Source organism: Neodothiora populina (genome assembly GCF_041146345.1).
Source record: "Neodothiora populina strain CPC 39397 chromosome Unknown canker_contig_16, whole genome shotgun sequence".
Classification (NCBI taxonomy): Eukaryota; Fungi; Ascomycota; class Dothideomycetes; order Dothideales; family Dothioraceae; genus Neodothiora; species Neodothiora populina.
The window spans coordinates 716,813-742,542 of NW_027191409.1; the positions used below are offsets into that span (position 1 = coordinate 716,813).

Genomic DNA, 25,730 nt, shown 5'->3' on the forward strand with positions numbered 1-25,730 from the left:
TTGACGAAACAAAGAACAGCAATCTGTACCTCCCCTTTGTTTCCACTCAGAGAGAAGAGGAGAACTTCCCCCCTCCGTTCAGCGATCAATTGACGCCCATGCGGCGACTGCTTTCGCATTGCTATGCGGCTGTCTTCTTTCAGTCATGTGCGCATACTCTACGAATACCAGCAACTCTTCTCCTGGACTGGGACTAGGTCTCAATTGGCCCAAAGCGCTCTTCTGCGCTTCCTTTGACGTACGTACTATAGGTGTCGGCTGGCCGGCTGGCTGCCTTCTACCTATCAATCGATCTTACCAAGTGTACAACAGTACATCGTCTTAGGAAAGATAAGGTGGCACAGACAAGAAGTCCACCAAGGTAGGTACAGTCGTCACTACTGCTGCCACTGGAAGCGTGAGAAAGAAAAAAAGCAAAAAAACAAATCACTACTGTAGACGAATGACTCTGTTCCTTCCTTTGCCTTGAAAGTCCAATTGATCGGCAATTCAGTCTGCTGCAAACCAAAGTACCGAAGATAGTGTCCACGGCAAAACAGCTCTCTGTTTAGCCCCCACGGACGGTACGCGCAAGCAACACCGTTTGCAATCTCAACTAGTCAAAATGCACACGTGCTACTGGAGCAGTCAATCCCTCACGGTTTAGCTTCTGTTGCTTTGTTTACAGGTGCACGATATGCGAGGGGCTTTGAGATAAATAGCTATACAAAAGGCTACTTTGTACTGTATGGGACTAGCGTCCGTTGGCGCACGAGGGTGGCAGGGATGGCAGGGTGGGTTGGCTGGCTTTGCTCTGCTTTACTCTGCTATGCCTCTGGCTCTGCTCTGTCGCTGGGCTGGGTCTGCTTTACTTGCCGCCGCACTGCAAAGAGGCCCCACAAGGACAAAAAGTGGAAATGGGGACTGTGAGAAGCTAAGATAGATAAGGGTACAGTGGAAAGCTAATAAGCTGTCTACTGTATCATTGCCCAGCGCGTCATCGAGCAGCCTTCGTATCCGTTGTGTACATGATTCATTCTAGCAAGTGCAAGAGGGACACAGAGAGAGAGGAAGAGCAAGATAAAGCTAGCACGAGACGGGAATAAATCATCGACAAGTTCATTGCAATGGATTAGAGGGATTTTCCCATCTGGGTTCTAAAATGACTCTATCGCTGTCTTCCTTAGCGCAATTGCGTATCTCTGTTAAACCCTCGTCTTGAACCTCGTGTGCATATCTTCATTTCCGTCAATCGTCTTGATGATCTTCCCTGCTTGCCGAGAAGCATGGCATGGCAGCGGCCGCGCGGGCGGTCCTCTCCGTCGCTACCACTAAAGGCACAGAAAGACCTGCAAATGCTCGGTAAAACGACAAATGAAACTTCCCAGACCCGTGACCAAGAGGGCCGAGACTCGTCACGCTAAACAGGGTAGAATCCATCTTTCATGCAAGATAAGGAAAGACAAGACTTGGTGGAGGTGGTCGTGTTGTGGAATCAGAGTCTAGGTAGAGTTGGCCATGTGGAGCACCTACGCAAGGACATCGACCCCCACGCCCCACGCACCACGCGCGCTCTCGCGCTCGACCCTCTTTTTCCACTCGACTGCGCAACGGACTAGGCGTCCGAGCCACATCAATAAAACCAAGCAGATAAGCTAGGTTGACACACCAGATACGCGAGGACACGCCCCTGCAACATGTACATATCGACAAGTACTGTACCGTACACAAGACTCTCCGCAGAAGAGTCACGCAGCTCGACCTTCGGGGTCCATCTCCGTTGATCATGTCAATGATGCGGCTGCTTGTGCCACAATCTTGTGCTGCTGCTGTTGCTGCTGTTGTTGCACATCTCCCTGTGTCTTTAGTGCCTTTAGCTTCATTTTTTTCTCGGCCCATTCGCGGCTGGCAATCCTGCCTCTCTCTGCGGCGTCAGCTCTTGCCTTCCTGGCAGCTTCTTCCTTATCGCGCTTCTGCTTGTCTAGTGCCTCCTTTTCGGCGACGGCTCGCTGGAAGACCTCCTTGCCCTTCTTGGTGCCGCTTGCCGATGTACCGTGCGACGTTGCCGGCGGTTTCGCTGTGGTCGCTACTGTTGAAGCACGTGGTTTAGTCGAATTTGCGACGGCAACCGACCCGCGCTTAGTCTGACCATTTGTACAAATACTTGACACGGAAGATGTTTCGTCTCGCGCGGACAGGGTAGGTTTCTTTGTTGATATCGCCGACATGCGTTTCGCGGCAGCTGTACCAGTAGTCGCGCTGGTTGACGCTTGGCTCTTCAACATGCTCTCCCTGACGCTCTTCGCTCTAGAAAGCCCTCCTGATGTGGGTTTTTTGGTGACTTCAGCTGGTTCGGTGCCCATTGCAAGACTCTGACGAGCTCGACTCGAAGCATTATGGCGGACTGTCACAGGCTGCTCTTTCTGCTTGGGTACAGGTCGAGCCTTGAAGGCACGTCTGCTTTCTCTTTCTTCCTCTTCCTTCTTCAACCGTGCTTCTCTGGCAGCTTTCAGCTTCGCAGCTATAGCCTCACCAGGCAGGTGAAAGTTCGATTTGGTAGGTGGTCTGGTTGATTTTGGAGGAGCGGGCGGCAATGGGAAGGACATGGAGACCGGACGAGGTTTCGAGTGAGGTATCTCTGCAGGAGTCCTGGTTCTCGTCGCTGGTTTCGCTCCCTCGGAGTCCTTGATCTGCACAGTGCTTGGTCTAGAAATGGGCCCCTTCACCGAGGGGGCTCGCTTTGGGGCAGTCGTGTTGGTAGGCGCTGCTTTCTGCGGCACGACTCTGGAATGAATTGAGCTTGTTCGCGCATGTGATGAGGCAGCAGTCTTAGCGTTTGCGGCACTTGTGCGAAGCGGCTGTGATGCCTTTGTGATAGAGGGTTTCGGGGCATGTCTTGCAGCCGGAGGGTTGGCTTTGGTGGACTCGGCCGGCGAAGAGCGATCAGTATGTGATGATGAAGGATGCTTCTCTGATTCGGCGTTCTCTGTTTCGGGCTGCGGCGCAAGCTCCTCGGGGTTGTCCACAACGACTGCACCAGGACCGTGGTCGACCTGCGGTTCAAGTGTAGTCACTGATGTAGTATCAACCAAAGCAGTCGGTAGAGGCGTGAGAGACAGCGGCTGCTCATTCTCCTTATTGGATGTGGACCGCATGCCAGATAGTTCTTTCGACATCAAAGCCTTTGCGGGCGTCCTTTGCGGGCTCATCACGATAGCTTCTGGTGGCTCAATCGATGGCGACTCTGCTTCTAGGTCTTCCTGGAGATATGCTGTTGATAGAGTTGCTTCATGTATCAAGTCAGACGTGCTGTGTGCCTGCTGATCATCATGAAGCTCTTCCTCTGTGGGCAATGTTGACGATGATTGCTCCAAGCCTTGCGACACCAGTCCTCCCAGGTCTTCCGTTTCAAGAATCTCTTGTGCCGCATTGACTTGTTCATCCTCTTCAGCGATCTCATGGTCGGCTTTCTGGTCGATTCGCATCTCAGGAAGAGCAGAGACAACCGCCGCTATCGATTCGGCGTTCTGGGTTCCAGTCGTTTCCGTGTCTTCAGCAGCGCCATCATATTTCTTCCCCTTGATAGATCTCGACCGTGCCTTCTTCGTCTCACTCTTCGCCGGCATCACCGCCATGTCCGCATCCCCAACTACTTCTCCGCCAACGTCATTGTTTTGATCAATGTTTTGTTTGTTGTTCGCGTTATTCGACACCTCTCCCAGCGCCGTCACCCTCTGCACCTCATCCTTTTCCTCTTCATTACCATCGTTGTTTGTTGTTTTCGCATCAGAAGGTGGAGAAACACGACCATCCGACACCAAACCCTCTTCTTCGGCAGTGTCATCAGCGTGGACCTCGTGCGGTGCATCAGCAGCAGAAGCAGCCTGTGCAGCAGCGGCGGCGGCGGCTTGAGCACGCGTCAAGCGCATGGCTGGAGCTGGGTGCTAATATATATATATATATATATATGAATTTCAGGAAACCTGGTCCCCCCGTTCCCTGGTTCGTTCTCGGGTTTTCCGCTCAATTGGCGGTGAAGCAGTTTTTCCTTTCGATCCTGTTTACACGCAAGGGCGCGAAGCTTATAGTGCACTGCGCACAGTAAGTTCTGTTGTCGTTCTTGTAGGGCGGCTAGAAGATGGAAAGAACCGTTGGAGGTATTGTAGCTTCTGTGCCGCTTGTTCTCTGGATCAATTAAAAGGTCGAAATGCTCGATTTGGTGAGTGAGACCGTGAGCCTCCTTTCTTCCAATTGCCTTCCGACTTGTTGTGTCTTAGCAGAACAGCGAGACCAAACGTCCAGATCCACTGTCGTCGTGCGTGGGATAGATATATCCAGAAAAGGAATACGACACGTTCTTCCAAAAGTGTATCAAGTAAGCTACAAGAGTGAAAATGAACAAAAAGAATCAAAGACCTAGACCAAATATCCACGTAAAGGTATGTAAGTATTGATAGACAGATAGACAGATGAGACAGGCAGACAGATGAAACACTCAGTCCGACACGGTCAGTCGCAGATAGCTAAGGTAGGTAGGTACTGTGATTTATCCCTCTCTTTCTCTTTCCTCTCTCTGTCTCGGTCTCGGTCTCAGCCTCTTTTTTCCCCCCCTTGATTCTTTCTCCTCACTCCCGGCCAGCCAGGGAGCCAGCCCCACCAGCGGAACCCTGGCTGCTTTCTCCTCCTCTCTTCTTCTGCTACTTTGGGAAATCTGGCGTTTCAGAGTGTTTGTTTCCCTCCGCCGACGCGACGACGATGCAGGGAAGAGAGGCGCCGCAGGGTCAGGGCAATCTATGACTCGGCAGGCTCGGAGGCTGTGAGTCATGTGAATAGTACTGTGGATTGGCGGATGCTGTAGGGCGACCCTGGTTGCTTGGTTGGCTCCTCATACTATTTCCTTGTATCGAGGTCGTGAGTGATCATATCTAGTCAGGTAGGATGCAGGATAGGGACAAGCAATATGTATAGGTATGCCGACATCGTAGTACTTGGTCACGACTACTCCACCTAGATACATTCACAGGGTACCACAACTCAAGAGCAGCAGATGAGTCAAGTGGGTCGTAATTGTATGCTATGGCAAACGGCAGACTGGGTATCTTTGCGAAAGACAAGGGAAAGAAAAAGGAAAAGCAAGAGAAACGACAGGCGCACTGCTCTACATCCTGTGTATATCCTGACAACACAGTCTACTTAATTCAGGTTTCTACTCGGCTCATCCCATGATGCTTCTCCTTCGCGTGCGCTCGCTCAACCTGCCTCGGGCAATCTCCACGGCATCTGGCGGGCCTCTTCGTTCTTCTGCGTTGAGAAGCTGCATCTGCACCCTGCTTGTTCGTCGTCTGGCGTTGTCGCGGCTGGAAGGTCCGAGTGTTGTCGAGTGTCGCCGGCCGGAGGTCTTCCGGGTTACGGTTTCGACGGCGACTGCCTCGTCTGCAAGCGAATCACTGAAGTCGTATAGTGCCATCTCCTGCATCTTTCTGGCTGCTTCATCAACCTTATTGGTTTCTTGCTGTGTCTCTTCGACTCGCTGTACATCAGCACTTGATGCCATAGCCACATCGAGGACAGATTGATCCGCCGCAGAAGAAGCAGTGTCATCATCCGCCTCCTGCTTCCTTCGTCCCTTCTCCCCCAACGGACTGCCTGGTTCGTGTAGATCCATATTGTCGCTGGAGGGAATTGCTTTCCAGGCCGAATTTCCACCCTCTTCCTGCTTGATGATCACTGTTCTGCCCCCAGTCTTCCTTTCTGATTCAGCAACTGCGCTGATCGAGCGCCCTGCATCGAACGCTACAGCGTCAGCCAGATTCTTGTCTGGTCGCCTCATTTTGCTGATCAAATTCGGCTCTGCATAGTTGACAGATGCTCTAGCTCGTCGCGAAGGCCTGGCTGATGCGCTCACGTCCGCAGATGTTGACCTTGATCCTGGGTTGAATGCAGAGGGCGGCGGGGTGTCTCGACCTTCTGGTCTCGCCGTCGATGACTCGGAGGGCGTAGGAGAAAATATTGCTGGGGCTGGAGTCTTAGGTGGCATCGTTGAAACATTCTCAGGCTCAGGTGGAGGTAATTCTATCGTCTGTGTGATAGGTTCCGAGAATTGTGGCGGCTTCACACTTGCGATCTTTGGCTTCCTCTCGCGCTTCGGGGCCTTGCCAGGCTCCCTGGAACCCTTCCCTGGCTTACAGAGATCATCGGCTGTGTCTTGAGCCTTGTTGCTCTTCTGAGGAGACATATTGACACTTTCTAGGATCACAGTCAGTATTGAAGATACAATTCAGACATCACAGCGACACTTACTGTCCCCCAAAACCTTTCTCTCCACTTTCGGTGGTGGCAAGATTGGCGTCGACTCCTCGACAGGCTCCTTTTGAGGCTCAGTCATTTGCAGCTGTGATTCCTGATCTTTCTTAAGATAGTCACCACCGATAGACGATCTCCTGCTGAACACGAAATCGTCCCTGGCGCTGTTTTGTAATTGTTCTTCAGCGTCGACTGTGACTAGTTTCCTCTTTGCACCATGCTTCTGAGATGGCTTCTCGTCGTCGGCTTCGAGATCCAGTGGGTTCAGCATCGAGCTGCGTCTAGTGTCTTTTCTCCTACGTCTGGTCTCGAGATTGACAGATAAGCATGGCGGCAGACTGTCGTTGTCGGTGGCGTTATCACTACTTTCCGCACTGATGGGAGGCTGTGGGTCGAATTTGATGGGATCTTCGCAGTCGAAATGAGCGATGGGAGGGGGACCCAAGTCTGGAGATTCGTTGGAGTGGTTGGAAAGTCTAGGTAGCCAGGTTCCACCAGGAGACATGTTTTCTTCCGGCACTATGGACATTCTTTGACACTGGCCCGACAAGCCGGCCATGGGATATTCGGGGCGCCATGATTCAGGATTTGTCTCTCTCTTTCCAGCGCCACCGGAGGCGTCGCGTGTAGGCTGCAAGATACCAAGCTCGGAAACAAGGTCGCTTAGGTCACGGAGTTTGGATTCTAGACGGTCTTTGACCGAGATGAGGCTGTCTGAGCTGATTTGCGACTGTGCAGACGACAAGCCTGCCTGCAGATGGGCGATTTCCTCCCGGAGACCAAGATTCTCGCCCTGCAACTTGGAGACTTCGGCTTCCAGAGTACGGATGCGCAGAGACTGGTTCGAATTGATTCTGGGGGGAGGTGGGTCAGCAGGTGTTGGGCGGACTGCAGGAATTTATGAGAAAGAGCTTACTTGGCCAGCTCGCGATTTTGTCGAATGAATCGTCGCCTTACTGCATGGAAAATCAGTCTTGCTATACTATGGGCATAGTGGAACCATGGAATAGTGATTCGGTGGCTGTATATTACTCACAGACATCGACACTTTCCGTGGGCAGAGGAGCTTCATTGAGTCGCGCCATGTGACCGGATAAATTCCAGCGAGAGTCATAAAAGACGCTACAAAGCGTCAGGAGACACCACTTCTGGTTTCGATTACTTGCGCGATACGTAGATGCGCTACTAGCGGTGGTATTAGTATATTGGTGGATATCAGTGCGTGCACGCAGGCGAAAAGGATGCTGCTGCTGCTGCTGATGATGATGATGATGATGGAAACACAACACTGCCCAAAACAAACACTCAGCACCGACACGGCAACGGCGCGCTTGGCGTTTGTTGCCCGCCGCGGCTTGCACGCGTGGGATGCGTCAAGCAAGACACTTTGTTGTATCTGAAGATATCTCATGGATGATTCCTACAGCCACATCACACTCGTCGTCTAATACCACTGCATAGGCAAGATAACAATAAAGAAAAGGACCAGTGAACGCGCGCAACATGTCATACCGCCCGTCGGGCCTGCCTTCGCATCTCCGCCATCACTCCCTGCCCGCGTCATCGTCATCGTCAAATCCGCAGTCATCGGCTCTCCAACAACGCATCAATGAGAAAAGAGCGGAGCTAGACAATCTCCAACGATTGCGAGATCTGAGTGCCGGGCTCGCAGGTCAGATGGAGCAGCTCGAGACCAAATTGAGCTCACTTTCGGATGGCACAGAAGGTGATTTTATTTTCTATTGGTCTCATCTATCTGATCGAGTTGGATGCTGACATTGTGACTGCTAGCTGTCGCTGCCGTCTTGTCTAATTGGCACACTGTCCTCAGAGCCATCCACATGGCCTCTGGTATGTTCTGCATTCGTTTTTTTCGTCAATTCGTGTCTACCGTGGCTATTGCCAATCGTCTATCGTCCAAGTATCTGCTCTCGAACATGCAGTCGCAGTGTTGATCGTCCTTCCGTTCTAGCAAGCATGCCACAACCGCCGGCCGAGCGAGACCCAGAGCAAAATGCAGATACGCCTGCTCTACCACAGACGCTCGTCCGGATTCCATTACAAGATGTGCGATCTGAACGACAAGCTGCCCAGTCCGACAGCGAGGCATCCGGGGTGAGGTGAAAGGACATGATCTGTCACCAAGTCTTTTACATTGAGGAGGAATGATACTCTCATGGTATCAATGGCTATCGTGGCCTCGAAGAGCACGCCAGCTCCGCTCGCCTGGACTTCGGACTGGTTAGATTTACGGAGTCGATCTAGACGTAGCGTTGAGGAGTCTCTGGTGGGTTCCTTGGGCGACCACAGGGCACTGGAAGGGGGAGATGGACAGAGAAACCAGGGTACCAAAGTATGTTGGAGATCAGAAGAGTGCGTCACTTGGAGGGCTTGGGGGTTTTCCTCTTTGGCACACGCTCGTAGGCATTGGGGCTTCTCCTGCGCTCTCGCTGCTTCCCCTCCCTGTTGGAACGCGGCTGTCCGTGGCTGGGGTCATGGTCGTGGTCGTGATCGTGGTTGCATTCTTCTCCTCCATCGCCGTCATCGTGTCGATGGTTGTGCTGGCGGCGCGAGCGGTGATTCGTGGGTCGCGCCCTGCTAGTGTCGGGCTCGCTGTCCGAATCCGAGGAAGAGTCCGATGAATCGGAGGAGTCTGACGAGGACTCGCCAGCCTCACGAGGCTTGTGGTAGATGCAGCAGACTAGCACACGACATGAGTATAGATTAGACAAGACGGGTTTGACGTGTAGCATTCACCTTTGGAACTCTTCTTGCCCATGCCTTCGTTGTCGATGACGTCTTCGGCCCATTGTATGCGGCGTCGCTCGGTGGGTTCGGGTGTCGCAGGCTCGGCATCGGAGGCAGCTCTCAGACGCAGAGTGCCCGAGGGCAAGTGGAAAGGAACGGATGGGCCTGTCTGAGCGGTGGTGAGGGTCATGCTGCCGTTGCTGGCATTCGGGGCCGCAGCATGATGTATGGTTCGTGGAGCGGGCGGCATCGTTGGTTGATTTGCAGGTCGATCAGTGCAGATGGCGGTGCCCAGAGTGGAGGATTTGTGACTGGATAATTAATGTGATGTGTAATGTCGAGCGCGGGGGTTCGGCTGCATCAAACAAATCAAAGATCGGTCCTTTGTCTTATTTATCAAGGTATGTATGCACTTTGTATTCACGGGAAGCCAGCGAGTGGTTGACCAGGGGAAGTGGGATGGATAATTTGGTAGGCAAGTAAGGTGGAGTGTGAACTTGAGAGGCATGTACAGTGCTGTATCATTATGCAGTAAGCTAGCTACCTATGCTGGAAGGATATATGGATTCATGCTAAAACAGGACTCTTGGCCATGGTTATCATCTTTCAATCATAGTTATCGTCTCTTAATACCACGGCACCAAGGTGAGGCAAACGGCAAAGGCGACGGCGACGGCGATAACAAGGCACTCGGCACAACATGAGGCAGCGAGGTGGACATTTCCTGCTGCTGCTTACTTAAGAATGGATCCTTCCACAACGAAGAACAGCAGAGATGGAGGGGGAAAAGACGTGCACGGACCACGAGGTGTACCGAGGGGAAGGGTGTTGCAGGTCGCTCTTGCTAGATCCGACGCTGTTGGCGGCTGCTCCTGCTGCTTTGGCTGCTGCTGTCGTCGTTACTGTTGGCTGCTGCTGCTGCTTTCGTTCACTGATACTCTCTTCTCTTGCCTTCCAAGTGTGATAACACTCCGACTCTGACCTCACCTGCCCCGAACTTCGACTTCTTGCTTCGGCACGCGCATCTCGTGCACAAGCAGAAATACAGTAACCACGAGAACAGAGATACCCGGTCATACCACTTGGCCACCTGTGGAAGAGCCGCCTCGTCTTTACAAGGTCCCGCCATATTAAATCAAAGCTTTCGACGCGTTACCAGCTCCACGGCGCTCTCTGATTCAATCCACATCCATATCCACATCCACACAACCCTGTTGCGTCGCTTCGCCCCCACTTGCCCTGCCGCACTCGGATCAGAATACATCCGACAGTCAGGATTCAAGCAAGAAAAAACACATCGTTCTCCCGTCGTTGCCTTGAGACACAGAGAGAGCAAGACTCTTTAGCAGCCCCCCGTCTACCACATCCTACTCTCTCTTCTCTGCTGTACGCAGCTGCATGAGAGAGGTCCTTGCACGCTCCAACGGTCGACGCGCCGCTCTCGCTCCAGTAAATCGTCGACTCGCCGTCGTCGAAGCAGCCCAAACACACTCACACTAACGTCAACATGGCCACCGTTTCCATGGAGGAGCTCGACGCCATGGTGCGCGCCTTCTACGAAGGCAGAGGTGAACCACAGAAGCAGGCACAGGCCGCGCTGAACCAGGTTCGTCACCATCCCAGACCACTTCCCAAGCAAGAAGAGGAGCGGTGAAGACATTTTCAGGAGGCACCAAAGGATGGACGACAGACTGACGCTGTCTACAGTTCAAAGAGAACCCCGATGCATGGCTCATGGTGGACAAGATCCTGCAAGATGCTCAGTACCCTCAGACCAAATGTGAGTTGCCGTGTCATGTCCCAGCCTTTAGCGACCATGTTCGGTCCTCCTCCGTGACCTACTTCAGTCTGACTAATTTCTCTTCTTCTGTCACAGACCTCGGGCTCCAAGTCCTCGACAATGTCATCATGACGCGGTGGAAGGTACTGCCCCGCGGCCAGTGTCTAGGTAGGCTAAAGCTCTCGTCGACTTCGAAAGCCACCGTGCAAGTCTTGCTGACTACCTCAAGGCATCCGAAACTTCATTGTCAACTTCATCATCCAGATGTCCAGCTCGGAAGAGAACCTGCGCAAGGAGCGCGCCCTTCTGAACAAACTCAACCTCACCCTTGTCTCCATCTTGAAGCAGGAGTGGCCACACAACTGGCCGACGTTCATCAACGAGATCATCTCTGCTTGTCACAGCAGTCTACCCATCTGCGAGAACAACATGGTCATCCTTCGCCTGCTCTCCGAAGAGGTTTTCGACTTTTCTGCCGAACAGATGACGTCGACAAAGACCCGCCAGTTGAAGCAGAGCATGTGTGACGAGTTCACATCCATCTACAACCTCTGCTCCGAGATTCTGCGCACCGCCGACCAGCCCTCGTTGATCAAGGCCACCCTTGAGACTCTGTTGCGCTTCCTCAACTGGATCCCCCTCGGCTACATCTTCGAGACGCCCCCGACCGGTGTCAGTCTGCTCGAGACTCTGCGCAGCAGGTTCCTCGAGGTGCCCGAGTTCCGTAACATCACCCTCAAGTGTCTGACCGAGGTGGGTAGCTTGCAGACCGAGCAGCAGTACAACGAGAAACTCATCGCAATGTTTACCGACACTCTGACGACCATCTCGAACATCATTCCTCTCTCCATGGATCTCAAGAACACATATAATTCAAGCAACAGCAGGGACCAGGAGTTCATCCAGAACCTCGCGCTTTTCCTTTGCAACTTCTTCTCCAACCATCTACCTGTCATCGAGAACCTCCCCAACCGAGACTTCCTCCTCCACGGCCATTTCTACCTCATCCGTATCAGTCAGATCGACGACCGCGAGATCTTCAAGATTTGTCTCGAGTACTGGACCAAGCTGGTCTGCGAACTCTACGATGAGATGCAACAGCTGCCCATCACAGACCTGAACCCTCTTGTCAGCATGAACATGAGCGGCCTTGCCAACGGAGGCGCCCCGCACCCCACAGTCCTGGCCAACTACCCGTTGCGCAAGCACAAATACGCCGAGGTCCTGACCAACCTGCGTCAAGTGATGATTGAGAAGATGGTTCGTCCCGAGGAGGTGTTGATCGTGGAGAACGACGAGGGAGAGATTGTGCGCGAGTTTGTCAAGGAGAGCGACACCATTCAGCTTTATAAGACGACGAGGGAGTGTCTGGTTTTCCTTACCCATCTGGACGTTGTCGACACCGAGCAGATCATGTCTGAGAAGCTGGCACGCCAAGTCGACAACAGTGAGTGGTCCTGGGCGAACTGCAACACCCTCTGCTGGGCGATCGGATCCATCTCTGGCGCCATGAACGAGGAGACCGAGAAGCGCTTCCTGGTCACAGTCATCAAGGATCTCTTAGGCCTCACCGAGCAGAAGCGTGGCAAGGACAACAAGGCCGTTGTCGCCAGTAACATCATGTACATTGTCGGACAATACCCGCGATTCCTCAAGGCTCACTGGAAATTCCTTAAGACGGTCGTCAACAAGCTATTCGAGTTCATGCACGAGACCCACGAGGGTGTCCAGGACATGGCTTGCGATACTTTCATCAAGATCGCCAACAAGTGCAAACGCCACTTTGTTCTCACGCAGCCTGGTGAGGCAGAACCCTTCATCGATGAGATTGTGCGTAACATGCGCAAGATCACTTGCGATTTGTCCCCTCAGCAGGTCCACACTTTCTACGAGGCTTGCGGCTACATGATCAGCGCACAGGGACAGAAGACGACACAGGAACGCCTGATCGCCGAGCTCATGGCACTGCCCAACGCCGCCTGGGACCAGATCATCCAGTCCGCACACCAAGACCCGAACATCCTCCAGGACGCCGAGACCATCAAGGTCGTCGGAAACATCATGAAGACCAACGTCTCGGCCTGTTCATCTATCGGAAGCTACTTCTACCCGCAGATTGGCAAGATCTATCTCGACATGCTTACAATGTACAGAGCAAGCAGCAACCTAATCAACGAAGCGGTGCAACGGGAGGGTGAGTTTGCTATCGATGCGATCGTGTCTTTTGTGAATCTTTTCAGTCCACTGACGACAAGCCAGGTAATGTCGCTACCAAGATGCCCAGAGTCCGTGGCCTGAGAACGATCAAGAAGGAAATCCTCAAGCTCATCATCATCTACGTGGAGAAGGCGGATGATCACGACATGATCCATGAGCGTCTGGTGCCTGGTCTTTTGGAAGCTGTTCTGCTCGACTACCGCAACAACGTGCCCGACGCACGCGAGCCCGAGGTCCTGAACTTGATGACCAGCATCATCAAGAAACTCCAAGTACGTTGGACACCTGCCCGTAGTAGATATACGGTCGGGTCACCTCGCCGTTTTTTGTGCTTCAGAGCTAACACACTAGCAGGGTCAAATGACTGCTCAAGTACCTGCCATCTTGGACGCCGTCTTCGAATGCACCCTCGACATGATCAACAAGGATTTCTCAGATTACCCCGAACACAGAGTCGAGTTCTTCAAGTTGCTGCGTGAGATCAACTTGCGCTGCTTCCCCGCTCTCCTGCAACTCGATCAGCGCCAATTCAAGTTCGTCATCGATTCTTGCATGTGGGCTAGTAAACACGACAACCGCCTGGTCGAGGGCGAGGGCCTTAACATGTGCCTGGAGCTCATCTCCAATATGGCCGAGCAGGATCCGGAAACGAGCGCCGCTTTCTTCCAGAACTTTTACTGCACAATCCTGCAGGATGTTTTCTTCGTCCTCACCGATTCTGACCACAAGGCCGGCTTCAAGTACCAGTCGATGCTGCTAGCGCGCATGTTCTGGCTGGTCGGTGCCGACAAGCTTCCGGGACCCATCTACACTCCAGACATGGCCGCTGCCGGAACATCGAACAGGGATTTCCTTATCCAATTCGTCGGCAACCTGCTCACCAACGCTTTCCCCAATCTGACGCCGTAAGTGACAGACCAACTTCTTTGTGATGGTATTTCACACATGACTGACAATTGGAAACAGGGCACAAATCGAGAAATTCATCGTAGATCTCTTTTCGCAAGCTGACGACCTCAATCGCTTCAAGCTCACGCTTCGCGATTTCCTCATCCAGCTCAAGGAGTTTGCCGGCGACAATACCGATTTGTTCACCGAGGACCGGGAGAGGGCAGCGCAATTGCTCAAGGAGCAAGAGCGTGAGCGTGCTTCCAAGGTTGGCGGTCTGCTCAAGCCTAGCGAGATCATCGACGACGACGAGCTTTGACAAGATAGCGAGCTTGGTGCAAGGACAGCATACGACCCCCGAGCGCCTGCAGCAGCAGCAGCAGCAGCAGCAGCAGAGGTGTCGGTGGGCGCACAGGAGGACGCGGATGGAGACGGCCTAGAGGGGTGGAATCTCTACGGTCTCTGAGATTGACACTACGAGCCATCACACACAGAGTATACACACACATACCAAAGGGCACAAGACGTGGCCGAAACAGGTGGGACATTTGCGCGTCTATACCCCGGTATCGAACTGCCTTCTCCGGCGCTCAAGGCGAAAGGTGACAGGCGGGGGCAAGGTTGGATGACCGGGAATGGCAGGCCTCGCCGTTTGACTTTTGTATATGATGATCAAGGTAGGTGGCAAGGCGACATGGACTCTGCCGCCGCCGTGCGTTACGATGAGCTAGTAGATATACAATGGACGGACGCCAAAAAAAGGAACTAACATTGCTGAATGACAATACCTACTTGGTCAAGTGCAGGATAGGCGGCTCGCTCTTGTATTCGTCTTATTCCTGGTGACTGTCAACGTATTGTGAATGACCTGGTTCGTAGATGAGACAAGATTAGATAAGATGCGGAGGGATCTCCACGATCGACACTCGGAGTTTATCGGGGTTATGGCGTGTGGCGGCAAGGGTTGGTATTAGGAACTTTGATCTTCTTCCTCTCTTGTGAATCATCAGTAGTCAAGCCATCATCTAACGATCACGCGATAGGCACGAGAAAAGCTTCCAGGATCTGCCGACCGGAGGAGGCAGGACTCGAGAATGCCGCTTCTGGAAGTGCAGGCCTGCGTCAAAGCCGGTGCAATGACTACGGCCAATAAAAAAAAGACCACCTTCGAAGCACCAGGTTCTGCCTCCCTCAACTGCTTCTTCGACAGCTGCAAAGAGGCACCGCCCTCGCTCGATGATGGCTATGATGACCAGCTTAATGACCGTCCGAGAAAGAGGCAGCGCCGGGATCCGGACGCCAAGGACGATAGCCTGTCGACTTACCCCCACCAACAACACCTGCACATCCCTATTGCTCGATTAGTCTTGAATCTATATTCTCCGGAAGAATCTATGCATGATTATGACGATGATGCAATAGACGTCTCGGTGGTCGAGGTGGAGCCAGTGGACAGGGTCGCCAAAGGCCGTCGGCCTCGAAATGCTGCTGCCGTTCCCTTCACTTCCAAACCCATCACGATTTCTCTCCTCGCTCCTTTGAACGTTGCAGAGAGGCTACTTTTAACATTCCAGACAAGTGATGCTGTGGACGAACGCCCATTCGACTTGCTAAGAAAAGTAACCTCCCTGGAGCGTCGGGCAAAGTCGAAGAACAAAGGCGTGGCCCATGCACAGACTCGCCTTATACGCCGTCGCAGCCCCAAAGGTACAGTATACGCTCTCGAGTCTACCATCACATGGCTGGACGGGCAGTCCGCCTATGGTCCGCTGGCCGTCAAGGGTTCAGATGAGGAGATCCTAGCTCTGTGCTTTCCCGAGTGTCGTCATGCTGATGTACAAGACACCAAAGGCTGGATATGGACCCCCCAAGACTTCTATGAGTGCGTCTATTCTCCTCCACCCAACCTCCCTCTGCCAAGTGCTCTCGACAGGAACGTTCTTGAAACAGAACTTTACCCCTTTCAGAAGAGAGCGGTCGCTTGGATGCTGGAGAGAGAAAAGCCCACCGAAGCAGCGCCCGCCTCTTCTTCTTTCAACCAGACCAAAGATGTACTTGATTGCGACTGTTTTGTCAGCCATCTACAGGGCGTGGTCTGCTCACCGCAAAATCTGGCTCGCATGTCCGAACCTCGCGGAGGCATCTTGGCCGAGGAAATGGGACTCGGGAAGACCTGCGAAGTCATTGCTCTGATCACTCTCAATCGTCGGCCACCGTTGCCAGAAGGTGAGCCTACACATGGCGACGTACCCGACAGACTCATTACCTCTCGCGCTACCCTTATCGTCACACCTCCGACCATCTTGCAACAGTGGAAAGATGAACTTAACAAGCACGCCCCAGGGCTCAAAGTCACCGACTACACAGGCATGATGGCGTCACTAAAGGAGAAGACAAATGAAGATAAAGTGTTGCACGATTTTGCTACTAGCGACGTAGTCCTTACAACATACCCTATCCTCGCCAAAGAAGTTCACTTTGCTGTCGACCCGCCAGAACGATCCCTCCGACATCGTGACACAAAGCGCAAGAGACCGCGGAGCCCTCTTGTTCGCATGCATTGGTGGCGGACCTGTCTCGATGAGGCCCAGATGGTGGAGAGTGGAGTCAGCGCTGCCGCCAAAGTGGCTGCCTTGCTGCCACGCGACAATGCTTGGGCCATCTCCGGAACCCCTTTACGAAAAGATGTCGAAGATCTGTACGGTCTGCTTCTGTTTCTCAGGTATCAGCCTTTCTGCGACTCTCCCAGCATCTGGCGTAGGTTGATCACGCGCTACAAGGATGACTTCCGAGATATTTTTGGACGCGTCTCCCTGCGCCACACAAAGGAAAAGATTCGAGATGAGCTCCGACTGCCGCCCCAGAGACGCATTGTGTTGACCTTACCCTTCACAGCCATCGAGGAGCAGAACTACAAGACCCTTTTCGATGACATGTGCTCGGACATAGGTTTCATGTCTGATGGCTCACCCCTGGATGGCCAGTGGGATCCTGACTCGCCGGGTACAGTGGAGGCAATGCGGGGCTGGTTGGTCCGACTGCGGCAGACATGTCTCCATCCTCAGGTAGGCGGGAGAAACAGGAGAGCCCTCGGTCGTGGTACTGCACCCTTGAGGACTGTTGCTGAGGTTCTTGAGGTGATGATTGACCAGAATGAGACCGCCGTGAGAACCGAGGCAAGACAGGCCATTTTGAGTCTCCTTCTGAAGGGGCACATCATTGCAAACGCAGAAGATGACGAGGACAGATCCAGGAAAGCTCTTGAGGTATACGAGATTGCCTTCAAGCAAGCAGAGGAGATTGTACTTGAAAGTCGATCAGCCTTGGCTCAGCTGGGAGGCAGTCTAGACCTCGAAAGTGATGACGGCTCTTTCGACGACGCAGATCCCGTCAAGACGGAACAACACACCGCACGAGTGAGGTCACGAGCAGGTCTGCACTCGTCACTTCAGCTGCAGCACGCTTGTGCGTTCTTCATAGGCACGGCATACTTCCAGATCAAATCAAACGAGACCATCACAGAGCCCGACTCGGACGATTTCAAAGCGCTCGAGGAAAGGGAAACATCGTTCTACGAATTGGCAAAGACAATCCGTAAAGAGTTGCTAGGAGAGGCTTCCGCAAAGGCCGAGAAGCTCATGGAGAAAGTCGAGGACTGCAAGGGTGCTGATATCCAACCATCGAAGTTGTCGGCAATCGAAGGAAGCGGCGGTATAGAGAACGTGAAAATCGTGTCCAAGGCTGAGGATCTGGCCGATCTTCTCGATGCTCAAGCCGAGCTCATCAAGAAATGGGGTGCGAAAGTCATCGAGCTGCTACTCAAGCCTTTGGTGGACGAGGATGAAGGGATGGAGCTCACTGGTGACGAATATGAAGACTCGACCAAGCAGCAAGATACTCTGTACGCCTATATGGATGCCCTGCGAGCCATGGTCGCTGACCGAAATTCGTGTATCACTGGACAGAGCGCACCGCTCGTCGACCACGAGATGAACGTACTCATTCGTGAGGCAAAGGAGGAAAAAGGTCACGATCCGGAACTGTTGCTGAAGCTGTTGGCAATGCGCGGCAAATTGAAACAACAGCCAGACGACCTTATCTCGTTGCGAGGGTTGATATACGAAGCTCGAGCACTGGAAACGTCTTTGCAATGGCAGGAAGGCAGTGGCTCGAGGGCAAGTGCCGAATTGGCTCTGCTGCACCGCCAGATGAAAGAAATGAACGCAATCCTTTCGGATGAAACCAAGGTATTGACCGAACTCGAGAAGAGACTTGAGCTTTTCCGATCGACCATGAATCAACGTCTCGAGTTTTATCGGCAACTGCAATACATCTCGGACACAGTCGCACCTTACAAAGAGGAGCTAGACGAGACACTCGACAAGAAAGCGTTGGAGATTGCTGAGAAATCGCAAGAGGCCAAGGCTCGAATTCTCGCGCAGCTCAAAACTAAGCAGCGCTTCTTGCATCATCTACGGGACGAGTCTAATAGTTCATCCGACGCAGAGCGAGTTTGTGTTATCTGTCAATGCTCATTCGAACAGGGTGTTTTGACTGTCTGCGGCCACCAGTACTGCAAGGAATGTATCCAGCACTGGTGGAAAGCGCATAGAACGTGTCCTGTGTGCAAGAGAAGACTACATGGTGCCGACTTCCACGACATCACGTACAAGCCACGTGAAATGCGAGCACAAGAAGAAGAGCACACGGGCTCGGACCTCCCATCGCCTGATCGATCCGAAGCAACAGGCTCTCGAGCTTCCTCTCTGTATTCCTCTCTGTACTCAGACATAGGCACCGGCACGCTCGACCAGATCAAGTCCATCGACCTCAACGGCTCATACGGAACCAAAATCGACACTCTGGCGCGGCACATCCTCTGGCTGCGAGCCAACGACGCGGGCGCCAAATCGATAGTCTTCAGCCAATACCGCGAGTTCCTGGACGTGCTAGGGACTGCGTTTCGACAATTCGGCATCGGCTTCTCACGCATGGGACACGCGAAAGCAATCGACCGCTTCAAGCAAGACCCTAGCGTCGAGGTCTTCCTTCTCGATGCCAAAACCGACTCGTCTGGTCTGAACCTTACCAACGCGCAATACGTGTTTCTCGCGGAACCGCTTATCAACACGGCGATTGAGCTGCAGGCAATTGCCCGCGTGCACCGGATCGGCCAGCAGAGAGCGACGACGGTTTACATGTATCTCATCGGCGACACGGTCGAGGAAGCCATCTACGATATCTCCGTCACGCGAAGACTGGCGCACATGAACAACAAGCAAAGACCAAAGCCCTCTGCAACCGCTTCATCTTCCTCCCATACAAGCTCCCGCTCCACCACTCCCCCACCGCCGCCGCAGCCGCACCAACAAGCAAGTATACCAGGCGAAGCAGCAATCGACGCCGCAAACTCCCTCGAGCTGCAACAAGCGCCACTGTCCAAACTGCTAGTAAAAGGCAAAGTCGGCGGCGAAATAGTCGCGCAGGATGATTTGTGGGCTTGTCTGTTCGGTGGTGCTGGGAAGAGAGGGGGTGGGGGTGGGGGTAATGGCAAGAATAATACGCTGCTTTCGGAGCAGTTTCAGGTTGAGATGGGCAGGCATTTGAGGGCGCAGGCTGCTGAGGTGCGGAGAGATAGTTAGATATGCTAATTATTGTTTCTTCCACTTCGTGTGAGCGCTCGTGGGTGGCTGTGTACTTTACGATTATGCAAAGATGAGGGAAAAGGGTTCAAAACCGAGGAGATTGCGCCTTCTGTATTGTACTCCGTGTTTCATGTATACAGACGGCATATAGACCAATGATCTTGTGTCGAAGAGACATACAAGTACTACCTGTTATTCATGTCCGAACAAGGGAGCGGAAGGAAAGCTTTCTTATTGTGTTGATTGTCCAAAACATCTATTCTCTAGTCTATTCTGTCCAAGACAGGTAGATGTGTATCTGCCGGATGGCGCCTGGCAGTCAGGTTACGTTTCTCTCTCTCCTTCCTTCATCTATTCGTTTGCCTTCCTCGTCTGTCGAGTCTCTGGTGGGGACAAGAGCGAGGAGTGAGTCTTGTCTGTGACACTTCACACTGCCAATCGATACCCGGGTACTCGTCTCGTCTATGATACCAGATACTACCAATTGCCCAATCGGTAGTCACAAATCGGGAGTTCAAGTTCTCTATGCCTTGACCATGAAAATCTGTAGAGTAAAAAGGTCAGCCATTGTCCAAACATTCAATCATTAGAAAAAAAGGAGGAATATCTCACCTCCTTAAGCGCCTGCGGATCCATATGCGCCCTGCCCTTGGCAGCGATATACCTCTGCCTAACAGCGTGTCGGCCGATAAGCGGCACTGCGGCTGCCACGGCTGCTGTAGCTGCTGCACCGCCTGCTGAGGCGGTCGTAGAAGCAGACGCGCTCCGCTTCGCTTCTTTGGCGGCTCGTCTGGCGGCTTTTCGAGCCCGGCGCTCTTCTCGCTCGGCTTTGCGGGCGAGTTTCTCGGCCTTTTTGAGGGCTTTGGCGGCTGCTGATTCGTCGTCGTCTGTTGATGGTCTCGAGGCGCTCTTTCTTGTGCTGCTGGACTTTTTGCTCTCTTTCTTGGATTTCTTCGTCGTCTTCCTGGAGGACTTTTTCTCGGAGGCGTTGCTGCTGCTGTGGCTTGATGAGGCTTCTGAGTCCGAGTCGCTTGTGGTTGTTGTGTTTGTCGTTTTGGGGTCGGTCGTTTTGGATTTGCGAGCGGGCTTTGTGGTGGTGTTGGGGGGTTCTTGTTCGGTTGTCTTTTCCTTCTTCGATGACTTTTTCGACTTTTTCGCTTTGGGCTTTGTCTCTTCCTCTTCCTCTTCGTCGCTCGAATGAGACGAGTCGCTGTTGTCGTCGTTGTCGGACTCCAACGGTGTCTTTTCCTCACCGTCCCCTCCAGCTCGCTTCCTCTTCGCACCCCTAGCATCCTCAGACGCAACAGCAGCGACACTCTCCTTGGTGGCCTCGTCCAGATCCGCCTTCTTGACAATCTCCGCCTTATCAATCCGATCGCCGACCAAGAACCCCGCACTCACGAAATTGACATACCCACCCTTCCTCGACTGATAAAGCGCGAGTTCCACATCCCGCTGAGCCTGCTGTTCCTTGCCCACCTGCTCCTCCGTCTTGCCGTTCAACCTCCCCAAAATCCCACTGAACAGACTCAGCCCGAACGTGTCCGCATTGTTCCCCCCTCTCTTCGCGCCCAGACCCAGCTGGTCGTCTTTGAGCAGCACGCGGATGTGGCTGGCGCTGCCGGCCGTGTAGTGCTCTGCGTGGGCGGCGTCTGAGGCCCCCAGTGTTTGGCCTGGCGTCCAGCCTTGCGACGACAGGATCTTGTGTCCAAAGGACTCCGTGTTGCGTGCCCAGGCCGTGTTGTTTGGGTCGTGGGAGAGTTTGGCGCGCTTTTTCGGGGCCGAGAGTCCCATTGTGCTGCCTGTTCTTTTTTTCTCTTTCTGGCCGGATTGGCTTTTACGGGGGTTGGGTCTTGGGCCTCTGTGCTACTGTAGAGGGACAGATTGAAAAAGAGGATGAGCAGAGGATAAATGATTGGACGTGTAGTTTGGATTAGAAAATCACAAGTTGAAAAATAATTGTTGATTATTATCGCTCCTTCCCGTCTTTCCCTTTCCCCATCTTTTAGGAAAGCGCTGAAAAGGCCGTTGGTTCTTGGCATTTTCATGTTTCTTGGCAGGCGCCTGGATTAGATGTACAAGAGATAAATTTTTATACTTTCTCGAGGATGCTTCGCTACGGTAGTTATCATTCATATTATACAAGAGACGGACCCGGACAGAATTCACAGCGAAAGAACGAAGGGGATCATCATGCTGCCTCTACAACAAGACCAACGTCCTTGTTAAATTGACTGTAATTGCACATTGATACTCCTCGGCACGAGTGAGCCATAGATCTTTGACCTTACATGTTGTCTAACTTCTCGCTATTATCGAAGCAAAGTCATGCAACCCCCTTCCTCCTGTTCCCCTAAACTTCTTTGAGATACTTTTTCCACATGTGGTCTTAGATCCTTCACTCCTCACAGACGAGGAGAAAAGATTCAAGATTGGACAAGAGCCAAGACAACGAGCCGAACAGACCTACGCCCAAATCCGATGCAGGCGTCAATACCCAGTAGATCTAAGATCAGAATCTCAGATCGTTCATCAACACTGGAAGCGCATATGCGGCATCGCCTGCGACAGCATAGAACTCTCCTACAGGAGCAGCACTTCCCATGGGCAAAAGAGCCTGGTGTTGTTGATAATGGCTTTGTTGTTGTTGTCTTTGCTGAGCATAGTCTCGGGGGACTGACGTGCGACCATTATTACCGCCATGCTGCTGGTGGAACATTTGAATCAATCTTTTTCCAATGCCAGGTTCCAGCTCTGTTCCATCTCGCGCGATCTTGACCTCCCGGTTCGCATTCCAAGGGTTTCGCAGACCACGTGTGCGGTAGAAGGGTAGCCGATCTGTGGAGAGCCATTGTATCTCAAATGGCCGGCCTCGGCCTTGGTCGTCTCGTTGGTATCGTTGCTGCACTTGAGATCTTGTTGATGTTGTTGTCGATAATGCAGGTGTATTGATCCCGTCTTCCTGGTTGGTCGTATCGGCTGCATCAGAAGGGTTGGTGTGGTCTCCCCCTTCTGCCTCTGTGGTCTCATCCGCTTCTCCAGCTCCTTCTTCCTCTTCTGGTGATTCCTGAGCCTCCCAAAAAATGGTTCCGCGAGCTGAGTCATCTACTATACGACCCCTTGGCGCCCATTCCGTCGCAGGCGTAGGTATGGATTTAGGTGCACCATCATCATGTCCAGACGTCATGGCGCCAGTCATGCCTTCCATGTGTGAATCGGTGGACTGTCGTTGACGCTGCTGCTCTACTTCGTCGATCGGGTCATTTTCGTCGGCGATTCTGGACGTCATTCGCGCGTATCCAAAGTACTCGCCTGATCGGTTGGCAGAGAAAATGAGGTACACATTATCAGCGGACTGTCGGAGACAAAAGAAACAAATCATGTTAGCAAAGAGAGACGATACGATGATAAGCATTGCGAGATATCCGAGAAGAGCGAACACAACAACCTGATCAAGTGGTCCTTCTCATGCGCATAGCTTTCCTTCTTCACTTGCTTCGTCATTCTTGTTCTTGGTCTTACCTGAAAGGCTTCATTCAGCGCTGCTTCGTTGTGTGCCTGAGTCGCCCAGACACCGTTCCGCACACTCGCCTCGAGATCCTGCAGCGTCAGACTCTTGACAATAAAATATTTGCCTTCAACATGGTTGTGCCCCGGCGCACTCGCATTGCCGGCGGCTACGCGGCTATCCGGGTTGAGTGGTGTGGAACTTGATCCACTGGCTATCACAACCCCTGATCCACGACTCCCTGGTGTTTCTCCCGAGATGTCTGACTTCGTGGCTGTCGCGACAATCGTCTTGCTATCGTTGTCGGCTCTGTTGCTGTCGCTTGGACGAGGTGAAGCAGTAGCAGTCGCGGCTGCACTGGGCGCAGATTCTCGCCGTGGTCGGCACACCAATCGCACTCCGTTGAATCGTGAGTCGTGGAAACGCTTCATGGCCGCCGTGCATGCCACCTCGGTCTTGTAGTTAACAAAAGCGCAGTTGCTCTTCGAGATCAGAAACAAACTCTCGATTTCCTTCGTCGCTTCGCGGGAAAAGTGATCCTTCAAGTCTGTCACTGTTGTGCCAGGAGGCAAGTTTCCCACCCACAAAGCATGGCCTGACTGCTTCGGCTTCCGTGGAGGCCCTCGCGGATACGAGACGGCCGAAGCAGGAATAGAGCGATTAGTCGCATAGCCTGGACTGCTTGTCAGATGAGACTCAAAGTGAATCAACAGCTCCTTCCAGACCTACCGACATTGCCTTTTGCATACGATTGCGTCGCGTATAGCGACGGATCGATCATCCCATAAGGCGTTGGAGACACCTGCGGGTAGCTAACAGGTCGTGGCTGAGAGCTCGCATAGTTCTGGTGAGTTGCAGGCATGTGCATGGAGGGCATGCTAGGAAATTGCTGGTAAGTTCCATACATCGCATAGGTTTGACTCAATTGAGGGGGATATCCAGGACCTAAAGGCGATCTCGCTATGCCCATAAAAAGGTGTTGCTGCTGCTCCGACGGAGACATGTGGTGACCAGGTACATGCGGCGGTAATGCTGGAAACCCAGCGTGTATAGGAGAGTGCGCCATATAGCCCCCGAGCGTGTTGTAGTGCTGATCGTAATGACCAGCTCGGGGCAAGGCACCGGGTGCTGGCAATGTTTGTGCCAACCCACTCATGTCACTCCCACGCGTAGATCCTGCTTGAACAAAGGGGCTATTGTTGTTAGGAGCATGAGCACTTTCATCTCGTCGTGGCGACGCTGACACGACATCGAGTTGAGAATAGAATGGCGCAGCAATTGCTGCATTTTGTGCAGCAAGTTCAGCCTGGGTACCGGTGGCATAACTCTCAAGCCTCCCCGCTCCGTCTGCATTTGGTGCTTCATGCAACTGGTCCCGAGATTGCGAATACTGCTCCATCACTGGCAGACATCAATACCAGGATAGCTTTTTGCTTGAGCACCTCCGTGGTTTCAGTGGTACGTGTAGTGTTCACGCTTCAAGTAAAGTGTACAAGCCACATTCCGCCAGCTGTCGCCAGATCAGTCAGCTAAACGTCAGACGAATGCAGCAGCACATACTGCTTTAAGGCGACAGATAGCAGCCCTAAAGGAACTGTGCGATGATGGAAGGGTACCCTTACCATGGCCATACGTGACTGGGTCTAGCGGGCAGAACGGAAGATTTTCGACGCCACTGCACGGGGCAATCAGAAAGCGGAAGAGGAGAGTGCCAGATGGCGGACAGCGGCAGCCACAAGAGAAGACCCATCTGAGAAAAAAACATGACATTGTGTTGATGTACTACACAATAACCGTTAAGCGCGAATGTAATGTGGCGGTACTACACAGGACCGACGAGCCGTTGGGCGGGCAGGGTTCACCCGCGGGTATAGTAGGCTTTACTGTACCTTAATTCACACAAAGTCAATGGTGGTGAGAAAAGCAAGAGGGGCACGTACAGGAAAAAAGGACAGGTACGCCCGGGCCAGATCGTTAGAGGCATGTGAGAAAAACAGCAAGACGGTGCGAGAACGCGGGAAGGGGAGAACGACCGAGTCGCGAGCTTGTGTGATCGTTCATGGGCACTAAAATGGGATCGCACTAGCGTGCACAGGTGCCTCATAACACAAGGAAGGTACAATACTGTACCTTGTTTTCCTACCTTCGATGCAGCTAGCTATGCCACGGTGATCTAATCCGAGTCAAGTGAGCTGTTCTCCTATAACCAAGGTGATACTTGCATCATTAGTTGTAGCGCCGACTATTGTGCACGATTAAAGGTCCAGACCTGCAAAGGTCGGACAACAGCAATATCAGCAGTGGAAGCAGACGATATCTAAGCTCGACCATCCCTTTGACCGGCTAAGGCTGCAAGTACCAAGACAGGGGGGAAGTGGCACAGTCGAATTGAGGTGGAATGACGATGTCGGGCGAACCCAAGGGGTGCATCGACCAGAGTACCAAGAGTGCTTCCTCGAAGAGAGATCGACCAGCAAAACGTGAATCGTATCTCTGACCGTTGGGTTCAGACCTAGATTTCTCCGGTCTAGAGCGTTCAAGATGCTTCCCTTATGACCTATATAACGTCAGCCGTGCAATGCACGGGAACTTGGGGCGACGCGGGCGGTGCCGTGGCAGTTTTAGCACCAGTCACCCCTGCGTGTGGCTGATAAGAATTGTC

General features: G+C 52.9%; 8 protein-coding genes across 9 annotated transcripts; 3 read left to right on the plus strand and 5 right to left on the minus strand.

Annotated features, from left to right (window-relative positions):
- Positions 1-1,763: 1,763 nt before the first annotated feature.
- Positions 1,764-3,908, minus strand: AAFC00_003581 (uncharacterized protein; the record flags this gene model as incomplete). Its single annotated transcript, XM_069343075.1, has 1 exon — positions 1,764-3,908. One exon carries the CDS (start codon positions 3,906-3,908, stop codon positions 1,764-1,766), a length of 2,145 nt encoding a protein of 714 aa, XP_069200889.1.
- Positions 3,909-5,194: 1,286 nt separating this feature from the next.
- Positions 5,195-7,367, minus strand: AAFC00_003582 (uncharacterized protein; the record flags this gene model as incomplete). Its single annotated transcript, XM_069343076.1, has 4 exons — positions 5,195-6,225; positions 6,280-7,136; positions 7,199-7,238; positions 7,319-7,367. 4 exons carry the CDS (start codon positions 7,365-7,367, stop codon positions 5,195-5,197), a joined length of 1,977 nt encoding a protein of 658 aa, XP_069200890.1.
- Positions 7,368-7,785: 418 nt separating this feature from the next.
- On the plus strand, positions 7,786-8,406 carry AAFC00_003583 (uncharacterized protein; the record flags this gene model as incomplete). Its single annotated transcript, XM_069343077.1, has 3 exons — positions 7,786-8,008; positions 8,074-8,133; positions 8,255-8,406. The coding sequence occupies 3 exons, from the start codon at positions 7,786-7,788 to the stop codon at positions 8,404-8,406; spliced, it is 435 nt and encodes a 144-aa protein (XP_069200891.1).
- Positions 8,407-8,660: 254 nt separating this feature from the next.
- On the minus strand, positions 8,661-9,280 carry AAFC00_003584 (uncharacterized protein; the record flags this gene model as incomplete). The annotated part of the gene is made up of 2 exons (XM_069343078.1): positions 8,661-8,983; positions 9,040-9,280. The coding sequence occupies 2 exons, from the start codon at positions 9,278-9,280 to the stop codon at positions 8,661-8,663; spliced, it is 564 nt and encodes a 187-aa protein (XP_069200892.1).
- Positions 9,281-10,537: 1,257 nt separating this feature from the next.
- AAFC00_003585 (uncharacterized protein) lies at positions 10,538-14,234 on the plus strand (the record flags this gene model as incomplete). The annotated part of the gene is made up of 7 exons (XM_069343079.1): positions 10,538-10,636; positions 10,738-10,810; positions 10,907-10,978; positions 11,040-13,004; positions 13,070-13,299; positions 13,382-13,932; positions 13,994-14,234. The coding sequence occupies 7 exons, from the start codon at positions 10,538-10,540 to the stop codon at positions 14,232-14,234; spliced, it is 3,231 nt and encodes a 1,076-aa protein (XP_069200893.1).
- Positions 14,235-15,009: 775 nt separating this feature from the next.
- On the plus strand, positions 15,010-19,557 carry AAFC00_003586 (uncharacterized protein; the record flags this gene model as incomplete). The annotated part of the gene is made up of 1 exon (XM_069343080.1): positions 15,010-19,557. The coding sequence occupies one exon, from the start codon at positions 15,010-15,012 to the stop codon at positions 19,555-19,557; it is 4,548 nt and encodes a 1,515-aa protein (XP_069200894.1).
- A 526-nt stretch (positions 19,558-20,083) lies between these two features.
- On the minus strand, positions 20,084-21,354 carry AAFC00_003587 (uncharacterized protein; the record flags this gene model as incomplete). Its single annotated transcript, XM_069343081.1, has 2 exons — positions 20,084-20,104; positions 20,173-21,354. 2 exons carry the CDS (start codon positions 21,352-21,354, stop codon positions 20,084-20,086), a joined length of 1,203 nt encoding a protein of 400 aa, XP_069200895.1.
- A 718-nt stretch (positions 21,355-22,072) lies between these two features.
- Positions 22,073-24,467, minus strand: AAFC00_003588 (uncharacterized protein; the record flags this gene model as incomplete). 2 transcript variants are annotated; one of them, XM_069343082.1, is made up of 3 exons in its annotated part: positions 22,073-22,915; positions 23,083-23,741; positions 23,798-24,467. In XM_069343082.1, 3 exons carry the CDS (start codon positions 24,465-24,467, stop codon positions 22,073-22,075), a joined length of 2,172 nt encoding a protein of 723 aa, XP_069200897.1. The 2 variants fall into 2 exon arrangements, with proteins under 2 accessions (XP_069200897.1, XP_069200896.1); XM_069347749.1 differs by having other exon boundaries at positions 23,798-24,038.
- Between the last annotated feature and the right edge of the window lie 1,263 nt (positions 24,468-25,730).